Source organism: Nymphalis io, chromosome 4, assembly GCF_905147045.1.
Source record: "Nymphalis io chromosome 4, ilAglIoxx1.1, whole genome shotgun sequence".
In the NCBI taxonomy this organism is placed as follows: domain Eukaryota; kingdom Metazoa; phylum Arthropoda; class Insecta; order Lepidoptera; family Nymphalidae; genus Nymphalis; species Nymphalis io.
The window spans coordinates 12,675,546-12,688,612 of NC_065891.1; the positions used below are offsets into that span (position 1 = coordinate 12,675,546).

The 13,067-nt window shown below is 31.9% G+C and overlaps 1 protein-coding gene across 1 annotated transcript in view; it reads right to left on the reverse strand.

The window, feature by feature from the left end:
* LOC126781923 (cholecystokinin receptor-like) overlaps positions 1–13,067 on the reverse strand; it is a 74,533-nt gene that overhangs the window by 36,504 nt on the left and 24,962 nt on the right. The window contains exon 4 of the mRNA XM_050507045.1: positions 12,632–12,814. Within this exon, the coding sequence (XP_050363002.1) occupies positions 12,632–12,814 (183 nt within the window). The remainder of the gene's footprint in view (positions 1–12,631; positions 12,815–13,067) is intronic.

Consider the following 13,067-nt stretch of genomic DNA (forward strand, 5'->3'; position numbering starts at 1 on the left):
TGGGCTAACGACCTCCTCTCCTCTTTTTGAGGAGAAGGTTTGGAGCTTATTCCACCACGCTGCTCCAATGCGGGTTGGTAGAATTCACATGTGGCAGAATTTCAGAGAAATTAGACACATGCAGGTTTCCTCACGATGTTTTCCTTCACCGTAAAGCACGAGATGAATTATAATCACAAATTAGTGGTAGTGGTGGAGTGTTGCCAGTTCATAATTGTCAAATAGTTCTCTCTGTCAATATTTTAATGCTGCATTATTATTGTATTGTTACCGGTCTGTGGGCAATGCGTCCGGCAGCACACATCCGACATCGTACCTATCACGTATATTTTGTTTATCTTATACGTAATAGATACGTACTGGTGGTAGGGCTTTGTGCAAGCTTGTCTGGTCAGGTACCACCCAATTTAAGATGTGACCGTTTACATGAAAGTCGAAAACGGACACAGCAACATATAACATTAAAAGCACACAAATGTTATTTAAATTATAAATCCATTTTCCAATTCCGGAAATTCGTAATGTATTTAAAATTATTCTGACGTAGTTTTGCGTCCAATTAATTTATCTTTCAACTGACAGAATAACATGTTCAGAAACTCCCCATAGTTTTTGCACATCTAACTTTATCATTATATTTGTCAGATCTAACTTTACGTACTCTTATAATATTACTTTGCATAAATTTCATTGTTTTTTTAGTATTTTCTTGTAGTGAAGTGAAGTAAAGTAAATATAATTGTTTTTACAAGCTTTCAATTAACTTACAAATCAAAAAATTTTTAACATATAATTGAAACTAGAACTGATTCGATATAGAAATACCCTGACTTGAGAAGAACCTGTGAAAGAAAGTAAGCGAATTTATTTAAGTTAACATTATATTATATTTACTGGTGGTAGGGCTTTGTGCAAGCTCGTCTGGATAGGTACCACCCACTTATCAGATATTCTACCACAAAGCACCAGTACTTGGTATTGTTGTGTTCCGGTCTGAAGGGTGAGTGAACCAGTGTAATTACAGGCAAAAGGAACATAACATCATACTTCCCAAAGTTGGTGGCGTATTGGCTGTCTGAGCGATGTTTATGGGCTTTGGTGACCACTTACCATCAGGTGGCCCATATGCTCGTCCGCCTTCCTATTCTATATTTAAAAAAAAAACCGGGAGATGGTGACACAAATTTCCAGGTCATTTATCCGACACTCGTAATTTATCCGACGTTCGATTAACGCCCACGCGATTGGGGCGCCTGTATCAGTGCTATGACCATCATTTTTCTTTTCGTCATTACGTAAGTAGACCCCTGAAGAGTTCCCATACTGGTTCAAATGACCTGAAATTTTGTGTCACTATTTCCCCTAGGTCTATAACGTTTATTGAGGGGGGTAATATTAAGAGGGCAGATTAAGATGTCAATATGATTTTTATCGCATTACTAGCTAATCTGAATTGTTCCTTTAGTGTATTGATAAAATGTCGTTAAATTCGTAATTTTGTGATTAATTACTTCTTTTAATTGATATTTCATTTCTCTCCTTAAATTCTTATACACGACTGTGAACTTAATTAATAACAATCTTTTTCGTGGTTGCATTTTGATCAATTAAAAATACGTTTCAGTCTTGAGGTACGTTATCTGTTATAACACGGGGGATATATATACAAGGACTGGTGGACTCTCATAATCGAAACAACAAAAAATAAACTTAATCACGAGCAGGACCAACCGAACCTAAGCGAACCGAACTTAGAACCTTGTGATGAACCTGCTACCTTGAAACTGGGCAATTTCAATTGATTTACAATCTGTGTTTTCCTTACACATATATATAATAGCTGACAGTATTGTTTTGTGATTTAATCTCTGTTGATAAGCATCTAGACAAGGATGTAGCCCTGTCTGTTTTTCGTCTTTGAGTAATACAATAAAATAAAATTTTATGTTTTGACGTTTTTATTTCGTTACAACACAGCCAACTTGAATTTTATATTGTTATGTATAAAATATTCAAAACATCATGCATATTAAACGGTATTTTCTTGTTTACTGGTATTATTATATGATTGTAATTTACGCTTTCACGCCTAAGCTACTCCGATCATCGTGAAATTTGTATAGGTGCAGAAAAGGACATAGGGTAACATCTCCTCGCCGAAGCTGCGGGCGGAAACTAGTGTTGAACATTTTGATTGATTTAGTGACAATCGTTGTATAATAAGGTAAGAAAAAACCGGCTGAGGGTTCCGTGCCACCACACAATACTGTAAGACTTACCAGGTTATTTTAGGACTTAGACTTTTCATAGGTTTTCCTTTAATTTGTTCGTAAAAAATTAATTTCCTTAATTTTTTTAATAACATTTTTATTAAATAACTAACTTACGTTTTTAGATTTTATCATATACCTGTACTACTAGATATCGCTCCTTGCCAAATGTCATGATTCTAGGTTTTGATTCCCTTTGTATGGATGCGACATAAACGGCCAGACGGTAGACTTAAAAGTTTGATTTTTTCAGAGCTCCAAAGATCCGCAGACCTCAGTATTGGTATTAATTTCTAAGAAAAATGGTCTTGACGGACAGACAGACAGACAGACGGACAACTAACGGTAACTGTTAACTTAAATAAAAAGATATTTTTTTAATTATAGAGATTCGGAAGTGTCGTTTTCAAATACGATCGCGATCAGAATACAATTAGGAAAGTATCGTAAAGTAGTCACAGGAAGAAGCTACTAGATTTAAATTAAAAAAAAAAACAACATTTGACATATCATCACACAATCCAAATATGAGTTTGTTTGTTTGTGTATACTACGGTTTCACGCCTAAACCATTAAACTGATTTTAAAAATTCTTTTGCCACTGGTAAGCTACATTATAAACTAGTAACATAGGCTATATTTTATCACCGGAAACCACGGGAACGTGAACTACGTGGGTGAAACCGCGAAGAAAAGCTATATAATAATAAATCATATTTATTGACTGTAGACATCACTGTCGCATATTTATAAGAGCCAGATAACATTGTGGTCATACTATATTATTACAAAATTAACCAATTTTTTGGTTGACCAATGGTAGTTTCCGAATTGATTCTTAATAAGTAAGGCTTCCATGATGAATAAAGTATTTTGACTTTTATTCTGAACCGTTATAAATTAGTGGAATTTTCCTCAAGTGTTCTAAATTTAAGACGTGACCGTTTACATGAAAGTCGAAAACGGACACAGCAACATATAACATTAAAAGCACACAAATGTTATTTAAATTATAAATCCATTTTCCAATTCCGGAAGTTCGTAATGTATTTAAAATTATTCTGACGTAGTTTTGCGTCCAATTAATTTATCTTTCAACTGACAGAATAACATGTTCAGAAACTCCCCATAGTTTTTGCACATCTAACTTTATCATTATATTTGTCAGATCTAACTTTACGTACTCTCATAATATTACTTTGCATAAATTTCATTGTTTTTCTAGTATTTTCTTGTAGTGAAGTGAAGTAAAGTAAATATAATTGTTTTTACAAGCTTTCAATTAACTTACAAATCAAAAAATTTTTAACATATAATTGAAACTAGAACTGATTCGATATAGAAATACCCTGACTTGAGAAGAACCTGTGAAAGAAAGTAAGCGAATTTATTTAAGTTAACATTATATTATATTTACTGGTGGTAGGGCTTTGTGCAAGCTCGTCTGGATAGGTACCACCCACTCATCAGATATTCTACCGCAAAACAGCAATACTTGATATTGTTGTGTTTCGGTTTGAAGGGTGAGTGAGCCAGTGTAATTATAGGCACAAGGGACATAAAATCTTAGTTCCCAAGGTTGGTGGTGCATCGGCTATAAGCGATGTTTGACATTTCTTACAATGCCAATGTCTAAGGGCGTTTGGTGTCCACTTAACATCAGGTGGCCCAAATGCTCGTCCACCTTCCTATTCTATAAAAAAAAAATATAATAATACAGAATAATTTTAATAAATATAATAAAAATTTTACACTGAGACCCAGCGATCGGCTTTCATTAACAATATAAATAATATACTATTTAGCATTCAATTTTTTCAATATATATGTAATTAAAAATCCTTAAAAACCAATCCTAAGTTTTAAAATAATAATGTCTGACTTAGCTTAGTCGGCTCACATTATAAATTTCAACTTTAATGAAATAACGCATTTTATTATAAAAATTTCGAAGTTTTTAAATTTTATAAAACACTGAAATAAATTTTTGACTTCTGGACACCGGCCCAAAGGAACCATCAACGGGAACTATGAATGCCCATTTCACCTTCGGCTGTTTAAGTTTGCTAACATACCACAAGTCTGTATCGCTTGCTCTTAGGTTATGTGAGTGTATTGATTTTACCATATATTTATTATATGAATATATTGAGAATTAATCGTTCCTAAGATTATTATTGATGAAATCCATTTTAAATCCAGTTAATGTTATGGAACAGTTTTATTTCATTACATTGGAACGATCTCAAAGAAAATAAATAAAATAAGAAAATTGAGGTTTCGCCAACGAAGATATCGGTTTGTGACGAAAATCCTTAAGAATCAATTTTAACGTACATAATAACGTACGCGCCTAATTGAATTATACATACAACATATTTAAATTATAAGGTATCATCTGGTTATTGTAATCTGTGATTTTTGTTTGTTAAAATAATTAATTCACTTTTAAGTATTCCGAATTTTCTTAAAATCCCAAAAATTACATTATAATGTAAAAAAAAAAACATTTTTTTTCAACAATATTAATTAGTATATAACTTAAATAAGTATTTAATATTTTACAGTACCTTTATATATATTTGAAATGCTTACACTGTTTGAGTAATACAGCAATAAAATTTCTAAAGATACTTATATGAATATTATGAATAGCTTTACTGCAATAGTGGCAGCGTGGTTTGTTTTTCGCAAAGATAATCGAAATTGATCGATCGAGATTTTGCTATTGGGTATAAAGCTAAATTGTTAATTTTTTATTTGATTTTGCATGGGAATATTCATTTCAATGTTAAAAGTAAAATATTGTTTTCATAACTACATTTTGAGAATTTAGATTAACATAAAAGAATAAAATTAAATCAATAAAAAAACACGTTGTCTTCTAATTGTAATATATACTCGTAATGCTATTGTTGTTTTTGCTTAAATAACTTAAACAAAAACTGGATAATGAATTATATTTACAATAATCGTGGGCTGCCTCTCTCGAGTTTTTATAAAACCCTTTCGTTTTATTTTTATAACAATAAAAATCTTTTGGTGCTTACTGCATTTTCTTTCCGCTAAAAACAACATATCCTATCACATACTACCCATATTTGTTTCTTAAATCAGTCGCTACGGCGTTGTTGGTACGAGAGGTAAACGTTTTTTTTTTTGACTGCGCTTTGTAATAATTTTTACATTACAGTTAAAATAACTATACCAAATTCTTTAGTATAACAAGTTAAATTTGCGCATGCTTTTTTATCGTAAACGAACGGAACTTTGACATAGAAAAAGCCTAAAAAAGAGTTCCCGTGTCGAAAAGGCGTGTTAGGTACACGCGGAAATCTGAATTTTAGCTGACTGAAAGCGCGTTCTTAAACAAAAAATGCTGCATGTATTTTTGCGACCATTCCACGCAGTCATGGTACACTGAGACTATTAACTTTGATTTGTATATATTTAGTTAAGTCTTTAATGTAAACACCTAATTATTATATACATAAAGGTTTTGAATGTAACGAGTATATAGTTTATACAATTCTAAAATAATTATTTAAATTCCAACGTATTCTATTTCGAATGTTGTCTCAGTAAAATTAATATTTTAAAAATATATTAACATCAAAAATGTATACTTTAAATTAAATGTTTAAAGCTTGGTAAATATTGGCATAATATTTTCCAATAACTTTTGGAATATATATTTCGTGTTTTAGATATTATAAAATAAAATCATGTAAACGATAATTTAGAACAAAGAGTCAAATTAGACATTCGAAAAACTGAAAATCAAATACCAAAATGAGTTAATGAAAAAAATCAAAAAGATATTTTTCTTTTAAAAGTTAAATATCTGCATTAATCTTCGAAATAATTAATATTGTTAGGAATGTCTTCCGACGGGGCGTGGCCTAGCGGCGCGACTTGATCACCTGATGATCGTTACTGGGGACTGGCCCTGCCGAGCTATTTGTGTGTGTAAATTGTACGTGTCGGTCTACGTTTACTTTATTATTGTATAGTTATTTTGATTTATCTATTTTTAAAAACCTATTACTCTATCTTGATTTATAACAATATAATAATAACGTACAGTAAAATTGGCAAACTGTTTTAGTATTTTGTTAATTCATTTAATCTCTTGGAAGCTTAGATTTACTTTACATAGTTATTTTATATTAATGAACTTTAATAGAACATATACGTAAAAAAGTGAGCGCCATCAATGACATACGATATACAGTTATTAAGAAAGATCGTGCCATTACAACGTAGTATCCATTATTGCCGCCAGAAATATAAATTATTGAATATTATTCAATTTTATAAAACTTTAAAAACATTATACATTTATCCATGACTTTCTTTTCATTTATTTTGAGTATTTTTATAAGCTTGAATATACGTTTTTATAATTTTTTAACTAATTTCATTTTTGTTAAAACATCAACCAAATAAAATAGAAAGAGACAGTAATAAGAGAAAGCATAGAGACGGGTAAGCATGATGCGACATTTTCTGCCATTTCACTCTTCTGTAAGCCGTGTCTTTCAATCTAAACGACGATCCATATAAGGTCTTTGAGTCTGGCCGATGTGGAGCTATCTCTTGAAAAACTCAAACCAAAAAGGTCCACTGGTCCAGACGGCATTCCACCTTACATCATTAAATATTGTCGGTCAGTGTTTGCTTCCCCTTTGTTGTACATCTTTAATTTATGTCTCACAACCTGTTGGTACCCAGATGTGTGGAAAATCAAACGTGTGGTTCCGGTACCTAAGAATAATTTCGGAACAAACGTAAGTGATTATAGGCCGGTAGCTGTACTATCAGTATTTGGCAAGTTGTTCGAAAGTATCTTGCATCGCTTGATACGTGTACAGGTTGAGATCCAACTGTCTGATGCCCAGCACGGATTCAGAGCTGGTCGTTCGACTATGAGTAACTTATTAACACTTTACTCATACGACGAGAACGAGTTATTGCTGCGTAAATTTGCAGCCAGCGGATTTACTCCTGCCTTGTTACAATTTTTCTCCTCCTCCGTAACCGGTGGCAGTATGTGCAGTTTAATGGACGACTCTCTAAACCGTATTTTACGTTTTCCGGAATAAGTCAAGGTTCCAATTTAGGGACTCTTGAGTTTCTGATTTTTATTAACGATTTGCCTGATGCTGTTAATGCAGCTCATAGTTTATTATTTGCAGATGATTTGAAATTATTCTTAAAAATCAAAACGCTATTGGATTGGTTGTTGTTACAAAAATACATCCAAAATGTTGGAGAATGGAATAAGCGGAATAGGCTTATTTTTTATGATGAAAAGTGCTCTATAATATCATTCACACGTGCAAACACACCAGTCAAGTACGACTATCGTTTAAACGACGTTGTTTTAGGGCGGCAATCTATCCTAATTTTAAATCCCTCAGTGCAGCTCAGCTAATATCGTTGTGCGTTCCTGACAAATACACTTGCGCTCGTCAACACAAGTGTATTCATTAAGTAAGTAAAAGCTTTAGGTTCAACCTGTAATGTTTATTTATATTTTGTAAATAAATAAATTAAATGTAAGATTAAACTAAAATATTCTCAATCAATTAGTCATAAAAGTTATTTTAATAATATGATGATTGCTAGTTAAGTGTACAAGCATTATACTATTTTACATTTTAAGCTGGTAGCATAGAATCGATTGTTTTATTCTTGTTATCGGGCTAAGTCCATAGAAAAGTAACTAACAATATACCAGTTATAATATTATCTAAAAAGATTATTATTTCACTTTAGTACCACGCTGGTGGATTATTTTGTGTAATATAAGTGTAACATACAATGTGTCAACATATGTAGTAAATATAAAAAGAAAACAAAAGCAAAGAGTATACCTACAAATGGCATCGTATTAAATTACCAGTAATATAATATTCGCTTCTACCTTAATGTAGGTACCTCATAAGAAATGAGTCATAACTGTCATTTATCCCATGGAAAAGCTAGCCTCTATACATAATGTTATTTAATGGTTCTCTGATATTTCAATAGAATTATTATAGGCAACGCGATATGAGACACCTAAAACTTTTGTTCTTCTTGTATTTGTATTTATATCTATCCGATAATGATATTCTCGTTGGTTAATAAGGCCGCAGATCCCAAAATCTAATTCAAACTAATAGAGGCGGGCATATAAAAAAATATTCGTTTATTCTGTCGAAAAAATATAAGTATCACCTCGGAGTCTGGAAGTTGGAAGTATGCACTATCTAGGGAAACTCGTAAAGCAGTTGGCCCTGCGCCTGAACTATTTCTGATCATATTAGATTTGCACTTGTATTTATGGACACACGTATATCCCTTAAGAATCGCGGTAAGCAAAATAATGCCATTATATCTACGGTAACTATGTCCATAAAAAAAAATTTGTTTGCCTATTCCAAATTCGAAAGCGTCACGTATCGTAAGCAAATCGTAAATCGCCACCCTGGATAAAACTTTTGTAACTTTCGAAAGCGACGAAATCCCTCGTAATACCAACTCAAAAAAAGATCGGTTACTAATGTATACATATTAATCACGATTCTTTAAATATAGGAACGGGACTTCAATAAATGGAAAATATCCTTTTTACAGTTTTTTATTACAGTTAACAAATAAAAAGTATGTGATTGTTTTAATTTAAATGGTAATTTTTATTTTATTTCTATTCAGTTAAAATACTTGTTAATTATGCATCGCTTTCCATTATTATAGCTGATCCATTATTATTATATATTTTAATAAATTGCCCCATTTGTAGCTATATAAGGCTGAAATTCGTGAGTTACTGGGTATGTAAATGTCAGTATTGGTCTGAAGTCACGTTTAATTAAATGAAATGAAAAAAGTGAAGTAACTTCTCTGTTCTTTTAGGGAAAGGCTTGGAACTTATTCAAATACTGCTCCATTATGAGTCGGTGGACACACACACACATACACATGTGGTAGTTTTTCATGCAGATTTTCTCACGACGTTATTATACAACGTCGAGAACGAGATGAATTAAAAATACAATTTACGCGGACTTAAGGGCAATCATCGGTCAAGATTTATGTGTTTTAACCACTGAACCATATCGTGCTGATATTCAATTGATACTCTAACATATAAAATGTTATTTTTATCTAGAAATTGAATATGAATATTGAATTTGATTTTTTAATATTTATTTCCTCAAAGTACATTGTAATAATATATTGCTTGCACCATTTTTATTAGCGTTTGTTCGGTTAATACATTATCGGATCGAAGGAGTATCAGGTGAGTGAAGCTTAAGTTGTCTGTAACGCAACTCACACTGAGCGATCGTTTTTCCTGTTCACCTTACATAATCACCTCATAAAGAATATATATTATTTATCTAGATTTCAATTTAATAAATTCTTGAAAACAATGTCGCACAGACTTGTCTTTAAATCACTGAATGAATCACTTACTTACACTTGAAAAGAGGAGAGTTACAAAGAATTGCCATTAAATGATAGAATAAATACTGATGAACATCGGTTATTTAGTCTCAATTCACAATTTTATTTAATAAAATATCTGAATTTTAAAAGTAATAATAATATTGTTATTTCATTTTATCAATATTATATGCTAACAGTTTGTATGATATATTAATCTTTTCATTTAGCACTACGCACAACTACATTCCTTAATAAGCTGCCTACAAACGCTTGAAGCGTCAAAGTGCTTCGTGATAATAATAATAGTTTATTTGCATAAAATATGACATAGTACATTTTAACATACACATACATGTTTAGTCACATAAATGATATGCAATATTATTATAGAATTACAGATTTGGGGCGACTATTTATTTATTTATTAATTCTTTATTGTACACAATTTACAAACATATAATACAACTAAATGTACTACCATTTAGTATGCAAAGGCGGCCTTATCACTTACAGATCTCTTCCAGGCAACCTCTGTAGAGAAATATTTGTTTTTTTTTTGTCAGGATCATTAATCGGGCATAGTGTGCGGATAATTTATGTAATATTTATATCATACTTTAATTTAAAAATTATCATTCATAATTGCCATTACCATTAAAAGTCAAGTCAGTATACATCACCAAATAAATTAAATAATAATAATTACCACTTTATGGTGTTATAGATTTGCGCAAGTCCGTCTGGGTAAGTGATGGGTGGGTACCCACTTATCAGATATTCTACCGCAAAACAGCAGTACTTTGTATCGTTGGGTTCCGGTTTGAAGGGTGAGTGAGCCAGAGTAATTACAGGAACAAGGGACATAATATCTTAGTTCCCAAGGTGTCGCATTGGCGATGTAGCTGATGTTTAACATTTCTTACAATGATATTGTCTATGGGCGTAGGTGGCCCATACAACATAGAAAAAAAAATGTCACTGAATATATCATAAATAAAAACAATAATTTCATTTATGATTTATACTTGTTTGTCAGGTTGTTTTGCGGAATAATATCAATCTCAATATCTATATCAATAGCCTTTGTCATCCAAGCAGTCGTGCAGTATTTTTTACATCTATTGAATGGAAAATCTAAATTTAAAACTCTCGATTAAAGTCCTTTCATCTATAGGAAATATAAATAAAGTATGAGATGGCCCAGTGGTAAGAACGCGTGAATCTTAACCGATGATCGTAGGTTCAAGCCCGGACAAGCACCACTGAATTTTCATGTGATTAATTTGTGGTTATAATTCATCTCGTGCTTGACTTAAATAAGGTAGCTAAAAAGTACATTATTAAATATATTATAAAATAAAAATTAAATTACTAAGTAGTTTTTAAACTCTATGAACTTGGGAGTTTTTATTTCAAAATGTAGTCCACCATAATGGAGCACAGAGAAAGATTAATATCATGATGGATGTCCAAGACTATACATACTACTTGCATAGATGGGCATAGACAAGTACTATAATAATAATAATAATAATATCCTGGGACATTTTTCACACACGGCCATCTGATCCCAAATTAAGCTTGTACAAAGCTTGTGCTATGGAAACCAGACAACTACATATACTACTTTTTTTTGTAAATACATACTTATATAGATAATTACACCCAGACTCAGGACAAACATACATGTTCATGCACACAAATGTCTGTCCTGGGTGGGAATCGAACCCACAACCTTCGGCGTGAAAGGCAAGTGTTCTACCAACTTCGCCAACCGGCTCGTCTATGCTCGACTATGGACAATTATTAAGAACATTTTATTTATACGAAAATGTCTTCATTGGTATTTTTTGCATTTAAGAAAATTATCCTTTCATAAATGTGATGCGTAAGATAATTTTTTTTATATTACACAAAAACAATATTTTTATATTACTTAAAAGGGAACGCGTCCACTTTTGCCGCGAGCGCGACTCTGCCAAATGACAATGTAAAGTCATTGCAGATTTTACGTTGCGTACTGTTTGTTTTTTGCGATTCGTTTCTAATAAAAAAAAGGCCTCTCAAAAGGGAGAGGAGGCCTTAGCCCAGCAGTGGGACATTAACAGGCTGTTACTGTTACTGTTTCTAATATTTTTTAATCCCCGCTTATCTCTACGGACTGATACCATTCATCACTCGATTACGTTGCTTTATAAAAGATATATATCTGTAAAAAATATATATTTCTTTATATATATATATATATATATATATATATATATATATATATATAAATATATATATATATTTTATTATTCAAAATCTTAATATATCTGTACTTATTGGCAACAATCTGATTAAAGGATTTAATGGAAATGTTTACGTTTATTCTGTTGTAATGCCGAGTTTTTTGGGTTTTTTTGTTTAGTAATTTAACATCCCAATATCCTAATTTTAAATCCCTCAGTGCAGCTCAGCTAAACATCACAATTCATTGGTGTGAATTAAATTCGAAACCTATGCAAACCTTCATACAAAAAATGGCCATGTCCTTTATGTGTCATAAATCAGAATCAAAATATATGGATATCATTTTTAAAATTCCGAGGCAAGTCATGACGTGTGGTAGCTTAATGAAAAGATAAAAAATATGGCTTTGCTGTCACGGCATACGAGTCAGTCTTACCACGGCGCGCCAAAACGTTTCATGTTAAAAATATTGTAACGTATTTGGACCTAATACAAAAATTGGAACTCTTACTAAGCCATGACATAACTTTGACGTGAGATTATTAACGTGTTTAAATGTAGGTTTTTATACTTAGTATAAGTGTACAAAGAATATTGTCGTTACAGTAAAGACCCAGATTCAAGCATCAAAATAAATTTGTCTCTGAGCGAGTTATTATGGTTATATTTAAAAGTAAAAAAATACTCACAATGTTTTTGCCAGTTGAAGTTGTGTTGTATTTCATGTCTCATCCCTCGCCACAATTTCTTGACGATGAGAGAATAGGCGAAGGACATAATGAAAAACGGGATCAGCAGTAAAGCAGCATCAAGGCCCAGATTAAACACCCTCTCCAGTTCTAGGCCGGACCAAACTTCTCTGCATTTGTAAGCTGTGAAAACAGGTATTTTTACTGGTGATGTAATTGTAACAGAAACCATTAATGGTGGTAAATAATAGTAAAGTATATTAAAATTACTATTCACGGGACTTACATTGCACCCGACAACACTGCATAATCTATTACAGCTTTGATTGTCTTTTCTTTCTTCTTTGTGAATTGTAACAAGATTTTGGATTTCCTATTAAAAGCTATGAAATTAACGTTTTGCATGCGATAATTATGTACTATGTCTTAATATTAG